The sequence below is a fragment of the Euprymna scolopes genome, chromosome 32, assembly GCF_053919585.1.
Source record: "Euprymna scolopes isolate OS-2025 chromosome 32, ASM5391958v1, whole genome shotgun sequence".
In the NCBI taxonomy this organism is placed as follows: domain Eukaryota; kingdom Metazoa; phylum Mollusca; class Cephalopoda; order Sepiida; family Sepiolidae; genus Euprymna; species Euprymna scolopes.
Genome location: NC_136513.1, coordinates 57,591,623 through 57,610,200, shown reverse-complemented (window position 1 = coordinate 57,610,200; position 18,578 = coordinate 57,591,623). Strand labels below are relative to the sequence as shown.

Here is an 18,578-nt window from a genome sequence, read left to right as displayed (position 1 = left end):
CTCAAAAATACAGACAATTACTAGTAATAATTTGTGTTTTAAATTAGTTTGAAATTTTATTCAAATGTTTAAGGACATTTTTATAACCTTTTTAATGAATAACTCATCCATTAAATTGCAGTAAAGTGTTGAGCAAAGTACACTTGATTATTGATTTAGTTCTATCTGAAAGAATATTGAGCCCATTGTTTAAGATCTGCAGTTTTGATTCTGGTTATGCTGAATTTATTTTTTGTTATATGTGTAAATGTGATATTTTTGGGTGTTGTGTAGTCAAACTCAATGGTAATTTGCATTTCCAGAACAATCAAATCAAAAAGTCTAACAGTCAAATCTTGTATGAAGCAAAATCAGTTATGTCAAAATAAGTTTAAATTTATGATATATATCAGTGATGGGACGATTCCAATATAATTACCAATTCCATACTAAATTACCAATTCCGAATCTTTATAAATCTCTAAATATTTCATTATAAAGTTGTTATTTATCCTCCCAATTATTGTAAAAACTCATGTCAAATGTAAAAATACACTTATAAAAGGTTATCTATGGATTTAACTTTACTAGTAGTTTAAAATTAATAAATATTAATATTTTTAGCAGTGGAAGATTGTTTTAAATAAAAAAAAAATAAAAGAATAAAAAACAATTAAAAGGAACCTTTTATGGCATCAGAAAATAGGCACAAATTTTTCTGATTCCAATACTCCAAAAAGTTCCAATTTTTCTGATTCCGATTAATCGTCCCAACACTAATATATATATATATATAATTATGTACAGATTTTATTTTTATAACAATTTACCAGAATGCTCAATTACCAAATTGAAAGTTCAACATATTTACTTAAAAAGGTACAGTATAAGGGCCATTTCTGACCTTTCTACTGTAGTATTTAAAATATGTACAAATTATTACACTTTACTATTGATACAGCTTGAAGAGAATATGGAGGCCATTGTTAGTATATCATCTGCTATTTTAATAGGTTATTTTTTTGTAATATTTATGTGTATATATATTTTTGCTTAGATTTGTTTGTGTGTAGTAAACTCGATTGTTTAAGCTCAATGGATGTTGGGCAATCATAGGGTTCTAATATGTAATTCCAGTGCAATTATAAATTGAAACAGATTTTGAAAAAAAAAAAAAAAATCTTGTACCAACAAGAACCAATTAAAACTAATGTTTGTGTTTTGTTAATGATGTGATTATAATATATCTCATGTACTGTTTTTGTTTGTTTAAAAATTTTTTTTTTTTTTAAATTGACCAGAATGCTCAATGTCCAAGTAAAAGTTCAACATATTTATTTAAAAACATTCAGTTCAAGGGCAGTTTCTGACCTTTCTACTGTACTTTTTTTTTTTTTTTTTTTAAATAAATATGTGTGTGTGTGTAAAGCCATCTGTTTCTGTTTTATTAAAAAATTTAAATCCATTAAATTCTTTCTCCATCAATAAAATTTGTTGGATATTTTTTTTTTTCCAGTTTGCCATGTTAACATGATCTCTGAACTCATGAGTAGCTTTGATAGTAGTCACTGTTGATTGAGACATGCGGCACGATTTGTGTAATGTTGATGTTGTTGCTGGCCACCGGGAGAGAGGAAGGAGTTGCTCCCACGGTAGTGGCGGCTACATTGCTCGGCATACTGTTAATGGATGGATTAAAGCCAACCTGCTTATCAAAGTGGGTGCTATCGTAGCTGCCAGTACCGCTACCTGCATCATCTGCATACACTTTCACCTGTGGACCATGGCAAGGGATGTTCACAGAATCCTCCTCTCCAGCCTCATCCAACTGGGGACGGTAGGAGAATGGGATACTGGGACTGACAGTTCTAAAAAAAAAAAAAAAAAAAAAAAAAAAAAAAAAAAAAAAAATCATGTTACCACTTCTCATTTGTTGGGGTTTCTCACAGCTATAACGTATGTCATGATTTTTTTATTAATCAATTATTAAAAACTGAAATAGCATAAAATAATATTTAAATATCTTATTAAAAACATTATGAAATTAAATGCATCAAATTTTTTTTTTTTTTTAACCCTAACCCTACCCTCTCTATTTGATAAAATCAAAAGTAAAACCCTTAAACTGTTTGGCCATGTCAATAAACCACTGGTCTGTCAAGTGCTAAGAATTTATCAGAGGATATTCCATTAAAGTACCTGATTCTTCAAGACATTGATTTTACCATGTTAAATACAAGTACAACTGATAATCCGGGAGACCCTTTTTTTCCTACTAAGGAGGTTATCGCTTATCAAAATGTTGCTAGTCTCAGTCTTTTCTAGAAATACTATGACATGTATTCCTCAGAATTGTCCGATTTATTCTTTGCTTCCTTTGTTCCGGCTCATTTGACTCATTGGTCTAGAGGTCTCCATCAATTCGTTGTTTTAATACTTCATTGGAATACAGCTTCCTCTTCAGTAACTTCTTTCCAAAGATTGCAAGGTTATGTAACTCTTCTTGCTCATTGTTTTTTAATAGGCATCTCCTGTCTTGATAATAATCAGCTTTCTTACTTGTTAGCTCCTTACATCAAGTGGCTTCATGCTTTGTTTCTAGCGATTTCCATAAAAAAAAAAAAAAAAAAAAAAAAAAAAAAAAAACACCCAAAGGCCACTTAAGGATAAAAGTTAATGAATGTTAGGTGGTTGGTGAGATCACCGTGATAATTAGTAATAGTGAAACTTGCATAGTGTTTATTTAAGAAGATGGATAAATAGAAACTTAAAAATTTTTTTTCAATATTCAATTCAATTTTCACCCCAAACAAGGCACAGTGCCACTTTCAAGTAGGGGATTACTATCAGAGACATAAGTTGCAGGGGTATTATGAAGGGAGAGAAGTAGTAAGATGTTTGTTCACATCACACTTGAACTTCTGCATGTCAGTACAGTTGAGAAAGCAGAATCCCGGAAGGGAGTTCCAAAGTCCAGCAGTTCCGGGGAAGAAACTGTTGGAGTAGAAGGCTTTCTTACACCTAGGGATCTGTGAAGAGGTGGGATTTAGCTGCTTGTCAGGTTTGTCGGGGGTATTCACGTAGAGGGGGTACAAGTGCTTGTAGTTTGTCAGAGCATTCACCATTAAAGTACTTGTAGAACAGGCAGAAGGATGCAACATTTAGATGGGACAGAGGCTGAAGCTTAGATGACAGTTCAGAACCTATTAGGTTGGCGACAATCTTTTGAACCCTGTCAAAGAGTGAGAGACAAGTAACAGATGCACCAGCCCAAATGTGACAACAGTACTATATACATGGGCGAATGGTGGCCTTATAGAGGTACAGAATCCAATGGTAATGTGTTGCACAGGCAGGTAGTGCTAGGAAAGAAACTTTTCACATGGAATTTACATTTAGTTTTTGGCACAGAGATAAAGGAAATTGTTGGCAGTTGCACCTAGAAGAGTGTCTGCTGCTAATGTTCTACATAGAACTCAGTTGAGCATCTGCCATGAAAAGCATGCATAATTGTTGATAGATGCACTACAAAAATGTACAAGTTTATGCCGGTGTTTGTTCAATAATGCATTGTATGTAGGTCAAAATGAAATTTAATTTGAAAAATGTGTTTGGACAAAAAAAATATGAAAAGGAAATTTTAAAAACAAAGGGAATTTAAATGAAAAAAAAAAAAAAAAAAAAAAAAAAAAAAAAAAAAGGGAATATCTATTCAGAACAGTAATGGAAAAAAAAAAAAAAAAAAAAAAAAAAGACAGATTTAAAACTATGTGATTAAATGATGTAATGAATATGAAGACATCAGAGTTCTTCCTTGCAAGAATATGATTGGCTGGTTAAGCCATAAGGACTGGTAGATCAGCTTGAGAGAGAAATTGAAAGGTATACTAAAAGCCTCATGCTTAAATATATATCAGCTCCAAACACGAACACTGTTCAGTAATGCAACTTACTAGATTATTAATTGAATATTGTAACCAGGACCACTCAGCTACTTCGAACAAATATCTTTTCACTGGAAGCATCATTAAATAAGGAGAAAAAGAAACTATTGTAAAACTTACACAAAATGTTCTTCAAGGAACGTTCCATAGACCAGAGGATCAAAAAATGAGAAATACAGGTAAGTGGTCATATCAACAATACTGAAAAGAAAAATATTGGCAAGAAATTCTTTTTAATTAGCTTTCCACAAAAAATAAAATGAGTTGTATTATTTATTTTGAGAATTACTCTAATCATTATAAATTATCAAAACATCTGCAGTTCAATAATGAGTTGCATTAAATAAACAGATTTTGCTAAGTTGTTGGTCAGTTTTATTAAACGAATAGATTGCAGAATTTGTCTCATTTTGAAATATTAGAGTTTACTTTTAGAAATAGAAAATATTGCATAAATAATAAATTCCTAACAAATAAAACGGATGCTGAAACCGGAACCTTGAGATCTTCAGTCTTAGGTTCTACTAACCAAACTATTTGGACTTTCTTATATAGTGTAAAACATTACCTAGTTCTTATCTAGAATTACCCCTACATTAAAAAAAATAAGGTCCCCCATGAGTGAACAAGGCATAAAAAAGATGGCTAAGTTCAGGGGTAAATTTTACATTACACCAGCCAAGCTTACACCGATGTAATGCAAAATATTTCCCTGTAAAAATCCTTTTTTATCTATAAGAGAAGAAAGACTATTTTTAAGATGGATTTCTGATACTTATCGGATGAATTTATATATAAAACATACCTAAGAACACTGCCAGAAATATAAATTACCTTCGTGTGAAATTTGCAAACGATAGGCTCAGCTGTTTTGGAACTTATGAGGAAGGAATTCCCACACACAAAGTGTATTTTATATAATAGTAAATGTATATATTATCGGAAACAGTCTATAATAAAAGCCAATGTTTTTTTTTTATTTTTTTTATTTGTATATAAATAAATATACTTCCATCTTGTGATGTAAAAGTTAGTGAGTAAAACATGTCCTTTTCTATACTTGTATGAATCTATTTCAATATATATGAATTTTAAAATGGATGCAATCCGATGTTATGATGTGAAAAGGAAGCGGAAGACCAGAGGCTTGACGTTTCGCCCGAATTATGCAGGCTTTTTCAAGAGGTATGGTCACTGACGAGAGGGTCAATGTTTTTAGTTTTATATATACTGGGGGAGTGTATGCTAATAAAACTATTATAAAAAAAAAAAAAAAAAAAAAAAAAAAAAATATTTATTTATTAACCAGTGTCTAGATTATTTTCGTGCAATATTATTATGGAATTATTATTTTCAGTTTTGTAAGTGTAATTGATGGTAGGTTCTATTTTATTAAGTTTGTTAGTGATATTATCAATATTCGATGATTTGGGGAGAAAGAGTAGAATGTCACCTATGTACCTGTATTGATATGATGTATTTCACATTTAGTAGACTATTACAGGCAGAAGTTTGGATTGCCAATGGGTAGCCCACTAAGTGGGGTCCTGGCGTGCCTGTTTCTAGAGTTTACTGAAAGTAATCCCTTAAAATATAAATTACCTAGGGGTGCATCGTATTACAGGTACATGGACATTCTACTCTTTCTCCTCAAATCGTCGAATATTGATAATATCACTAAAACTTAAAATAGAACCTACCATCAATTACACTTACAAAACTGAAAATAATTCCATATCTTTCCTAGACATACAATTAATTATTAATAATAATCAACTAAAATTCAAAATTCATCGTAAAACAACTAATAAGAATGATTATGTACATTTTTACTTGCAACACAATGATAACATAAAAAAAGGTATTATAATTGGGTTTTATCTAAGAGCTATGAGAATATGTAGCAAAGAATATCTAAACGATGAATTTGAATATATAGAAACTACATTCAAGAACTTACAATATCCCAATACTTCCTACTTAACGCTTAAAGAAAAAAAAAAAAAAAAAAAAAAAAAAAAAAAAAAAAAAACACCCTTGAAAATCTATCAAAACCGAGATCAAAACCACCCCCAAGAAAACCTAACACAACAGAAGACTAATTGTTCTCACTAACGATAAAAATGATAACATTTATAAAAACCTTAACAAAATCAGCTTTCAAATAGTACAGGAAACCTCCCTAACGAGAAAAGATTTAACTCGGAAATCTAAAACTAACAATAATAAACCATTAACACAAGCCAGAATTTATACCGTACCGTGCCTTGATTGTGGCAAGATATACGTAGGAGAGACGCAGCGAAACCTTGCTAAAAGATTATATGAACACAAAAGAGACAAAGAATAACAATACACTTAATGCTCTTTTCGGTCACATAATGGAAAATGATCATTTCGATTTCGAAAATGCAACCCTCCTAAAGCATATACCTAATAGGTCAACACGCCATCTGCTGGAATCTGCTCTTATCTCTAACTATCAAACAGAGAAAAGGATGTTTTAACATTTCTTTCCACGAAAATAATCTAGACACTGGTTAATATATATATATATAAATTTTTTATAATAGTTTTATTTGCATACACTCCCCCAATATATATATATATATATATATATATATATATATATAAAACTAAAAACATCGACCCTCTCATCAGTGACCACACCTCTTGAAAAAGCCCGCATAATTCGGGCGAAACGTCGAGCCTCCGATCTTCCGCTTCCTTTTCACATCATTTATATCTCTATCTCAGTGAATTTGATCAGAATCAGCAATTACAATTTAAAAAGACACACAAAGTGACTGTAATCTGGACAGTATAGGGAGATGTGTAGAACAGAAGACGTCAATGGTATAACCATGTTTAAGGATTCTTGGGTTAGATATAGAAAAGCTGATGTAGCAGGATCAGTTTACTGGGAAAGACAAAAAACCTGGGAGGAAGTGATAAACGGTTGAGAGAATGAGGAATAAAAACATAGTCAGAGATAGAGTAATCTTGAAGTCAATTTCTAAAAGCTGTCTAACATACCAGCATGTAAAACTGACATTAAACTGGATATGAAAAACAAAACCTAAATCAGTGTATGAATTGCCCCCCCCCCACATATAAAAATTGTACACAACAAAAGTACAAAGTATTTCATTCAATTTCCAATCACCGACTAATATCACGAGTTCCAATCATAAAAATTCACAATGAATAAAATTAATAGAAAAAAACTTACCAAAGTCCGGAAGTATATTCATAATATAACAATGCACTTCCGAGTGCCTGGAGACAATTGAGGAATGCCAATAAACCACAATAATAATAAAAACTTCGCTTGGCTAGAAAAGACAAAAGTAAAAAGTCATTTCATAATATTAACAGATCGATCATTTCCGAAAGCTGGAGTATTTGTCTGTACATCACATTTCAGTCTGAAATAGCATTCATTGATTAGGTTCTGATTGCTTCTTCGTTTTTAAGTGATTTTTTACAGTATATTTTGTTTATTAAATTGTTAGGTGAAAGTAGAGGGAAAAAACCCCATGTTAAGGGTGTTTCTAAATGTAAAAACATTCAAGATGGGGAGGGGCAACTGGAAGTGAAGTGGAAACAGCAATTAAAGATAACCAAGAATTAAATGGCCGCATATTTTTTGGTTGCACACAAGTATCTTTATAAAAAAACTGAGAGAACGGCACACTTCAGCTTCAAAATATTCTTTATTGTCACTCCTGTACACATCAGTACAAAATGCCATTTCCATCAGTCCGTGACGTTTTAATATGAAATGCTATTTCCATCAATCAGTTACACTTTAATAAGCCATTCCCCAGTCAGTGATGTTTCAATATGAAATGCCATTCCCATCGGTCAATGATGCTCCAGTTTTGAAGAGTATATTCATGAAAGCATGCAGATTGAATGGCTACATCTTTAAAATACTTGTTACTGTTTCATTTATCTTATTTACAAATTTCAGACTGGTCTCCATTTTGAACCCACAGAACTGTCATCTTCAGAACGTAAGTTTTTTTTTTTTTTTTTTCATTTAATTAACTTTTATTAACCTCCCCACCTCAATACATTTACAAGAGGAGATCTAGCTAAAAAGCAGAATAAAATATTCAGCTTTTTTCACCTCTTTATTTAAAAATCCAATTCACAAGGTATACGCAAGTTAATAAAAAATATTAAACATATCTTACCTGGCAAAGGTAATCTGTGGCTGAATTTTGTATATGGTAACACTGTGATGACACTGTACACCTAAAACGTGAACAGAAAATAAATTGGTTTTTATTTGTTTTCATTTAGATTAAAAACCTTATTTATATAATAATTTTAGTTGTCTCTCCCTTTATTATTATTATTATACTAAATCCAAGGCAATGAGTAGAATTTTTAAAACAGACTGACTTGTTTAATGTTTAGATAGAGGAATCAGTTTCAAGTGGATTTCTAAAGCTATTTTACATCAACTTGTGGTCAACAATTATTCCCTAAACTAAAATATATTAGGTTCATTACGCATCCAAACATCAATATTATGATCATTATTTTGTGCTGATTTAATTTGGTAGACACACGTGATTGAAATCGTTAATGTATATAAAAAATACTAAATAAAATTAAAATAAAATTTTTAATAAAAAGACAATGAAAAGAAATAAGATTATTTTTTTTAAATTGAAAATAAAATAAAAATAAATTAGATTATAAAAATTAAATATTTTTTTTATTTAAAATAAAAAAAAAACATCAAATAAAAACTTCTTTATTCTCGAAATCCACTAAGATTCTAAAAGTTTTTAACTATTGAAGTATCTTCACCCAAAATTGGTGAATAAAATTTAAAAAAAAATGCCACTTTTTCACTGTGAAGTTATTGTCAACAAGTACCATGTGTTTCAATTACTGTATTTTCTGGAAGTGTTAAGTGCAATAAAAAGTTGAAGAATGAGAACTTACTAAGAAGAAAAACATGGAACTTGTAAACCAAAACTCCATGCCGCCATGACCAAAGAGATCATAATCTCTTTTGGAATGGTCATTGAAGATTGTATTGGAAGGTGGATGGAATTCCAAAACACCCTGAAATGAAATTTGAATAAGATACAAAGGAGACTTGTGGAGAAGTATTTGTAAAATTGATTTAGTTTTATGATAAAAAGATGGGTAAAGTACAGAATTGTTAAAAATTGAGAACTCATAAAAATAAAATAAAAGCATAATTCATAGCAAATGCAGTAGAATTAAATGATCTTTAAAATAAAATTCTGGAGAAGAAAAAAAAATCTTAATTTCACATGGTAAAAGTATATGGGCAAAATGAGAATTTAATTCTAATGCTAGCTATAAATTATGTTTTCATTTTTTAACAAGTTTCAACTGTTAACTGTTCTAGAATTTTATCTAAAAGACTTTTCAGAGTTAAAATTACTTTTATTGTTACAATAAAATAGACTTATTTTGATATATATACTTAATACTTATCTGGATTCATTTATTATTGCTCCCATTCAGAAAACAAGACTTAGTGGATACAAAAACTTTAAAAAATCCATATTATTTAGAAATCTCTCTCTCATATATAACTCAATATCCGTGTGTATGCTCCCTATAGAAAGAAAGGTTAGGGGAAGACAGTGGAAGTGTTCCTGAATCTCTAAGTGCATCTCTAAAAGGGTCATCAAGGCATCTTTAAAATTTCAAATATATCCTATTTTTATGAAATTTAAATCATGTACAAAAATTTCTGAATGATACAATGGAAATTGTCCTGAATATCTATCTGCCCTAACCTTTAAGTAACCTATTAGAACAAAAACAGTTGAAAACTTTAAATACATCTATTAAATTTTAATGAAATTTAAACCATATAAGATAGTAATTCAGAGAATTTCAAAGATTTCAGCTTCTGACTATTTAAAGAGGTTGATGAAACAGTAAAAGCAAGGAAAGTAATATGGTGTTATGAGCATAGTGAAAAAGTACATAGGAATTATTGTTTTTAATCCTGAGCAACGTGGAGTTTTCTTGCTAGTTAAGAAATAAAAAGATTACAATTGTAAATCCAAGTAGAGAAATATATACAAGAAACGCATCATACTTATCTCCCTCCCACTTGTTCAGATGATCCTTATCTACAGCTGTGAAACCTGGCTGATGAAAGTTGCGGTTCTCTAACGGCTAAAAATGTTAAACCAATACTGCCTCTGTTGAATTCTGCAAGTCCATTGGCACCATTTTGTCTCCAATACTCAAGTCAGGACGTAATGCAGGATTATCTCCCTTAACCAATCTTTTAAAGAGGTGATTTTACTGATTCAGCTATGCTGTATGCTGCAACATGGGAAAGATCATCCACTAAAGCAATACCTCCAAAATCACTCCAAGATTGGTGAAGACATCTGGAAAGCTAGCTGAAGATGTAGTTACACTCTGTCAAAGCTGATATTGAACCTAGCTCTGGTCAACAGGTCTATCATGTTTGCTGCTGATCCCAGGACTGGCTGTTCATCATCTGTGTCGCGGCAGACAATCATGCGTGGTCTATGTTCATCTAGGATGCTTTGTGTTCTACAAGAGGAGCCAGCTCAACTCATTCTGGGTGAATGTTGCCTTAAGTCTCTCATGCCAAAAAAGTTAGACACAATAATAAACAGAAAAGTCGGTGGAAAAGCACTGTCTGAATAAAAAAATTTTTATCCAGGCAACTTCGTTGACATCCCCCAGGCGATTAGACCGAAACTATTTTCTCAAAGGGTACTAACTAAAGAGAAGCGACTGATTTTTTTTTAATTAAGGAATTAGTTTATGCCAACTCATTCCTTGAGTTATGTGTGTGCGTGTTCTGGGCAAAGAAGAAAGTGAGGATAAGTGAAAAGAGGAGAAATCAAAGGGAGAAAGAGAAAGATAGAAATTTTTATTGAAAGATGTTATACTTTTGCTTTGAGCAATGTCGGGTAGCCATGCTAGTTGGTTCTGAGTTTTCTGGAGGTTGAAAGTTCAATCCTCACTACAGGCAATACTAACTACAAATAAAATTTTTATTTAAGACAAGTGGGAGGGCGCTTGGGTCTACAAATATACTTAATATTTTTATGCAGATTTCGTATTTATTATTACAGAGCCAATTCTCTATTGAATATTATATGTTTAAAAACTAAATGATTTGGGTGCCACCAGCAAGAATCGAAACCAACATATTTAACATTCCAGCTATGTTCCCTCATTTAGCGCTCTAGTTGCATTCCATACTGTTTAAGCTAACCCAACAAATAGATAAGAAAGGTTTAAAATTAAAATGATTTTTTTTTTTGTTTTTTTTTTTTTACAAAGTGGTCACCACTTATCAAGGCCCGGAAGCCACTCAGGGATAAGTAAGTACAGTATGTTAGTGTGGATATTTAAAGTGTCTACTTAAGGGGGCAGTTCATCAGAAATTTGTTTACATTGGACTTAAAGACATCCAAGTTGTAGTCAGGAGGGAAGCTTGAATTTGCACATGCGCAAAACTAATAGAATTATGCCGGCAAATTGAAATCAACAGTTTGCATTTCAACTTGCCGAGATATTTCTCTACACATTATTCATCCACCCAAATAAAGATTTCACTTGTTATATTCCATCCTTGGTGTACGATTAGTATTCCCTGTTAATTTTAATGTTATGTGATTAGTAGTTTCAGAGTTTATCGGTTAAATATTTATAAACACACATACATCTATTGTTTTATTTATATAGATTTCTGCCTATAACTGGCAGAATGAGAACAATCTACTTCATGGATTAAATAAAGGTTTAAGTCTGAAATTCTATATAGATTTCATAGTTTAAAAAGTACCTTAAAGAAAAATAAACTGTTCAGTGACATGCATTATGGTTTCTGTTCTGCGAGATCTACAGCTGATGTATTTATTATATCATACAGGATTAGTGAAGCTCTCGAGAGGGGCTTAATTTCTAGAGCAATAGCTGTAGACATATCAAAGGCTTTTGATAGAGTATGGCATAAAGGTCTACTTTACAAGATTGCCAGCTATGGAATAGCTGGAAATGTCCTCTCAATTATTAAATCATTTCTCTTTGATAAGCTTATAAGAGTAGTCCTTGATGGGCAGAAATCAGAAACTCATAGTATTAAAACTGGTATCCCTCAAGATTCTATCTTGGGCTCAACTCTCTTTCTGATCATCAACGATCTCCAAAATCACATTCTTGGATACTCGTAGACATTTATGCAGACAACGCTTCAAAGTCAAGCAATTTAAATTTAATTTAAATGGACGCATACCGTTATTTTTTCTTACTAAAATTTTTTTGTAAAAAAAAAAAAAAAAAAAAAAAAAATTTTTCCAGACTGACAGGCTGAGATTTGTGGGAATTAAATAATTTATTGATATATCATGGTGTTTTTATTTTGTTCTTATTAATATTTCCTCAATCTGAAAAATTGTTTATTTTTTTTTACAATTTTTAGCGAAAAAGGGGGGGGTAATTTGTTGTTGTATTTAAATATTACATAAATAGAGAATAACTATGAACAGTTGTTGTGCTTTGCTATTCATGCGCCATGTCCTCATTTGTCATTCGTAAATAGCAAAACTGATTGCTTAATATCCTTAATAGTTTACATTTAATTTTTATTCAGCTTTGTTAACAGAACTGATATATTGGGTCTTATTAATAGCTGTCCCTATTTGGTGTTGCCCAATAGTAGATTTGCTTGCAATTTGTTTTGCTTTTCTTTATAAACTGTTTTTTTCCAGAATATTTTTGGTTTCAGTTAAAGAGAAGTAGCTCTGAATGGATGAATACAGAGTTACATAACTTTGTTTTCTTTTTAACATGGAAGCCATTTGAAAATAATTCCAACTCAGACAAAGTATTTCATGGAAGAAATGAAATTACATTTTGTTCTTAACATGCTGCAACAATCCTGAAGAAAAACCGACAAACCAGAATGAAATATTGACTGCAGAGTATGGAAAGTAGAAAGTGGATTTGAGGTTTACTTTCAGTAGCCTTGTAAATTTTGCTTCCTTTTTGTCGTAGTCCTCACATTCCATGAATGAGGTTTCTGATAAAGGAGGAAGAATTGCTATTTTCTGTGTTGGAATCTATATCTATATAACATTTATCGGTTACTAATTTTTGTTTTAGTTTCTAACATCAAGTGTCTTCATGCCTTGTCAGGTCATTTCCATAAAAAAATGTTATCGATGACAAAGAAATGATAAAGGGACTAACTTAATTTTCTATAGTAGATAATGCTTACAAAAACCAACAGCATTCTGTAGAATTTAGAATAAAGCAAGGCTTTTTTTGTCTAGTATGTTAATATTAATTACCTGTGTTGTTGAGTAAATGAGTGCAATCGCAGAAGTGACGAGTAAGACTCTTTGGATGCTTGTGCGGCTATCCAAATGACCTGCGGAGAAAATAGAAAAATAATAATAAAAATTATGTGTAATCATGAAAATCATGAAACTATAATGGAGAATTCAGTGAAAATAGAAAATTTATTTGATATTTGTTTATAAAACAAGTTATACACAGTTTCATCTGCAGAGGGGGCTTGACAACTTGATTCTAGCTGGTGGCAAAAGCAAAATGGCAACAGTTAGAAGTTAACATCAGCATGAGACAAAGCGATAAATGAAAATAATATTATAATGAAAGTTTGTTTTTGTATGATGAGATTAGAACCGGAATCTTACATGGAGTATTGTCATATTTGGGCTGGTGTATCTGCTGCTAGTCTCACTCCTGGACAAGGTTTAAAAAGAGTCACCAACCTAATAGGTCCCGAACTGTTAGCTAGACTTCACCCTCTGTCCCATTGACAAAATGTTGAATCCGTCTGCCGGTTTTACAAGTATTTTAATGGTAGGTGCTCCAACGAATTACAAGCTCTTGTACCCTCTCTATGTAAATACTCCTGAAAACCCAACAAGCAGCAAAATCTCACCTCCACACAGTAGAAAGCCTTCTACTCTAATAGTTAATAGAAAGCCTATTACTTCTAACAGTTTCTTCCCTAGTACTGCTAAACTTTGGAATTCCCTTCCAGATTCCTGCTTCCCGGCATGTAAAAGTTCAAGTGTAATGTAAGCAGACATCTTGCTGCTCAACTCCCTACATAGCATCTCTACCAATTATGTCTCGGAGAGTAGCTTCCCACATCAAAGTGGCACTGTGCCTTGTTTAGGATGAAAATGCAATAAAATAAAAAAATATTTAAAAAAATAACCGTGCACAACTGAAATGCCAGAATGTTGGAAGAGTAATGCAATCTATATAAGTATATGCAAATTTAATTCAAGCATTTTAAAGATTAAAGACTGAGTATGACAAAAAAGTATTTTGGATTTGGGTGAATTTGAGCGCGTGTTAGAAAAATTTGCTGCTTGTTGCCATGTTTGTTGCTCGTGATGGAGTCAGTTGTATAAAAGAGTTCCAAGTGGCATGCATGTTGTCACCTTTTTTTTGTTTTGTTTTTTCACATTCATATTTCTTATATAAAAGAGTGTGTGTGAGAGTTCCTTCTTTATAGGGTCCAAAACGGCTTTTCAAATTTAACAAAGGTAATTTATATATCTGGCAGTGTTCTTCGATATGCTTTGTACAGAAATTCATCAGATAAGTATTGAAAATTAAAAACAATCCGATTTTTAAAATCGGATTTCTTTCTTATAGATAAATATTTTTGCAGGGGGCATATTTTATATTATACTGGCAAGGGAAATAATAAAATCTTAGCAAATTATTTCTTAAAAACAAAAAACAAAACAATTATTGAGATTTGGATATAGCTCAGTGGTAGATCATTTAACTACAAATCGAATGATCCCCTATTCAAGCCCAGGTGTACCCACCATTTTATTTTTTCTTAATGAGTTCAATTTATAATAAAAGAGGTACCATTTAAAATTGCCACAATCATTTCGTCTGCATATTTTAAAACTAAACATTAATTAGAAGTGAATTTTCCAGGGCATTCATCGTCAAGCCTAAACATCAGCTGACAAGATATTAAAAACAAACATAGACGGAATTTGATGAACGACATTTTATTTATTTCTTTTTTTTTGCAAATTAGTCCTCCGGGCAAATTATGTCTTGTAATATATAATATTCAATAGGGGATTGATTCTACAATAATACATACACAATCTGCATAAATTAAAATATGTTTAAGCGTATTATACAACCAGACAACACTGGGAATTCAACTAGTTATCAAGATAAGCAAAGGCACCTAATTCTGCAGTGCCTTGCCTAGGCAAAGCAAGCAATGGTAATGAACTCTACAATGACTTACCAAAGGCAAATCCAAAAATGACAAGTGATAGCTCAGTAGTAAGTAGGAAAAATCTAAGAATCAACCACAGGATCTGAGAAAGACAAAAAAAACAGAATTAAAACAAGATTGAGAGAAGGGATGCATTAGGTAGAAACACAAATCATTATTTAGATTTAAATTCATTGTTAACATTAAATTTTACTAGATGACTTGTGACGCCATACATTTTCGATTACTGTATACATTTCGTGTTCAATTGTGTCTTTGTAGTATGAAATTCGCTATAATGTTAGGCAAGTTGATTGGTTTGTTGCATATTCAATCCTTTTGGGCCATTTAATACAGACTCCATATATTTTGATAAAAATAAATTATGCTTGAGGTTCATAATATTTTCAAACATTTAACATATTCAATCTTGTATATAGGTCATTTGCAGATGAATTTATTTTATGTTTATATTTTAGGAGCAAACAGCTTGCAATTAATTCATTTTTTATAAATACATAGAGCAGCTTAACTTAGACTTATAAATATTAGATGGTTCTTGTCCAGCATTCACCCATATTAAAAATTAAAAAAAAGAAAAACTGCATGAAAAAAATGAAAATATATTCCAAAAATCATGTAAATTGGTCAAGGAGTTTTATTTTAAAATAAGAAAATTATGAGTAAGAGAAATGTGACTGTCTTGTCCGCTATTATGAAAACAATCTAAAAAACAAAACAAAAATAGCAACAAATAAAAACAAAAAAGATAACTTTATAATTCAAACTTGTGATATTTATTTTGGAATATGTTTTCACTTCATCACAGGTATGGACATTTTTGGATTTTTCTTTATTTTTTGTTATTTTTTTTAATACAGAGGTAAGAACTGGTATTTCTGCAAGATGTGATAAGAGAAATTAAAAAGATACAAGGTGAAAAGCTGAGGACTTACTTTATCGGCATCATCTCCAACTTCCATTGATGCGTTGACCGTCATGGAAACAATGCAACGAAGAATACTAATGCACACAACAACCACCACCTAAAATAAGCAACAATCTTTCTAGAATATTAGACAGTGCGCATATATACATTTATACTAATAATATTAAAAATCTGTCATCCCAAAGAAGCTACTAATCCAAGTATAAATATGCTTTTTAAATGTACAAATTACATTATATATCTAATATAAATCTTGTATAATTTTAAAAACTAATAGTTTCTGTTTAAATTATCTTCCTTGATAATTATCATAATCTTTTGCATTTTTCCAAACTAACTATCATTTAAATTACCTCTTAAAAATTAACATAATATTTTGTGCTTGTTAAGATAGTCAACAGATTGATTTTTTTTTTTTTTTTTTTTTTTTTTTAAAAGAATATTACGTACTTGATTGGTTTATTATTTTGGGCCTGCCAAAGAAATTACAAAAAAAAAAAAAAAAAAAAAGAAAGTCATTTCCAGTTAAAGTGATTTTTACGGAAAATTGGGTAAAATCACTTTCTTAGACGTTACAAAGTAGGCAGTAGGAATCTACATAAAGTGTAGATAACTCTGAAAGGAACATTTTAGATTACTTGTGTAATTTAAAAGAAAAAAAAGACAACAAATATTGCAGCCATGACACAAGTAATCTAAAATATTCCTTTCGGAGTTATCTACACTGTAGATAACTACTGCCTACTTTATAACGTCTAAGAAAAATGTGATTTTACCCAATTTTCCATAAAAATTACTTTTAACTAGAAATGACTTTTTTCACTTTTTTTTTTTTTTTTCACTAAAATACACAATAGCAGTTCTATTTGATGAATTTATGATTTTTGGATATATTACTATTTTCAACATGACAATTAAGTACGTAATATTTTTACTTAAAAAAAAAAAAAAAAAAAAAAAAAAAAAAAAAAAAAAAATCGATTTGTCGACTATCTTAAACACCTAATATTTTAAGAACAATTTTTAGTAATTTAACTTTTTTTTTTTTTAATTAAATCACTAATTAATGTTAATATCAACAAAAGATTATATAGAAAAAAATAAGACAAAATTTCAAATGAATAACACCAAACATTAATTCATGGAAGTACAGGATGGAGCAGGTGCTAGTGAGATTGCAAAACAATTAAGAGTAAATTTGGTTTGGTTTTACAGCATATCTTTTTTCTTTTTAGTTATTTAATACAGAGTTCCAATTTTTTTTTTTTTTTTTTTTTTTTTTGTGGAATAGATATTTTAATTTAATCAGTGAGTCAAATCAGACTTTTTGCATCATTAGGTGATGTGCTTCCTTTTTTGGGTGTGTGTGTGTGTGTGTGTAAAATTGGATTGAATTAAAGTTATATTCTTTTATATAGATTTACTTTTTTCAGAACTGTTAGTATTTTGTTGGAGTTTTTTTTTTTTTTAATAGTTCTTTCATATTGTTGACATTGTAATAATTTTGCCGGATATGCGCGAGATCACCACAATCCAAAAGAAAGTGTTTTACTGTAAAAGGTTCTTGGCATGCAAAACATTCTGGAGAGTCTTTTTTAGCAGGAAGGAGTGGGTTATGTGCGGGTGTCCTATGCGAATATGGGACAAAATCACTTCCTCTCTATGTGATCTTCTGGCAATCGTTCTTCTATTGTGGGTTTGATCTTGAAAAGTTTATTATTTGGACAGTTATTCCATCTTTCTTGCCATTTCTTCATAATGAGATTGTTGTTTGTAGTCAGAATGTGGAATTTTTATATTGCTTTTAAGGAGTTTTAAAGCGTTTTTGGCAGCTCTGTCAGCTTTTTCATTGCCCTGAATTCCAGAATGACTGGAGATCCAGCAGAATTTAATACTTTTGTTTTGCGAAAGAGCGTGTATTTTTTGTAGCAGTTTGATGAGTAGTGGGTTATTTAAATTTTTATTCTTTAAGGATTCAAATACCGATAGGGAGTCTGAAAAAATGATAAATTTGTTGTGGGTAAGGTCAGTGATGAGGTTTAGTGCCATATCTAAGGCTATGGCTTCGGCACTAAAAATTGAGGCATGGTCTGTTAGTCGCTTCTGTAAGGTAGTGGATATGACTCCGCATCCGGTTTTGTTGCTGTCTTTGGACCCATCTGTGTATATGTGCTGATGGTTTGGGTATTTTTCCTGAATGATAAGGAGTTTTTCTTGATAGTTTAGTGGATGGGTTTGATTTTTTGGGAGGTTATTTAATTCAAGATAATTTAAGGTTGTTTTAGTAGCCAGGGTGGAAGGCTTAGTTGGTTGACATTATGGATATTGGTGATTGTGATACTTGCATCTTCTACTAGTGGTTTTGTACGGAGCCCAAAAGGTTTTATAGCTTTTACTTTTTGGTCATATAGAT

At 31.0% G+C, this 18,578-nt stretch overlaps 1 protein-coding gene across 3 annotated transcripts in view; it reads right to left on the bottom strand.

Moving 5' to 3' along the window:
• Positions 1-1,025: 1,025 nt before the first annotated feature.
• Positions 1,026-18,578, bottom strand: part of LOC145256376 (transmembrane protein adipocyte-associated 1-like) — a 56,403-nt gene continuing 38,850 nt past the window's right edge. For all 3 annotated transcript variants that reach the window (XM_080115202.1, XM_080115205.1, XM_080115204.1), the window contains exons 4-11: positions 16,173-16,262; positions 15,247-15,319; positions 13,274-13,353; positions 8,889-9,011; positions 8,126-8,186; positions 7,156-7,258; positions 4,044-4,124; positions 1,026-1,847 (exon numbers count right to left, since the gene is read on the bottom strand). In XM_080115202.1, coding sequence (XP_079971328.1) covers positions 1,523-1,847; positions 4,044-4,124; positions 7,156-7,258; positions 8,126-8,186; positions 8,889-9,011; positions 13,274-13,353; positions 15,247-15,319; positions 16,173-16,262 — 936 coding nt within the window. In that variant the 3' untranslated portion in view covers positions 1,026-1,522. The remainder of the gene's footprint in view (positions 1,848-4,043; positions 4,125-7,155; positions 7,259-8,125; positions 8,187-8,888; positions 9,012-13,273; positions 13,354-15,246; positions 15,320-16,172; positions 16,263-18,578) is intronic.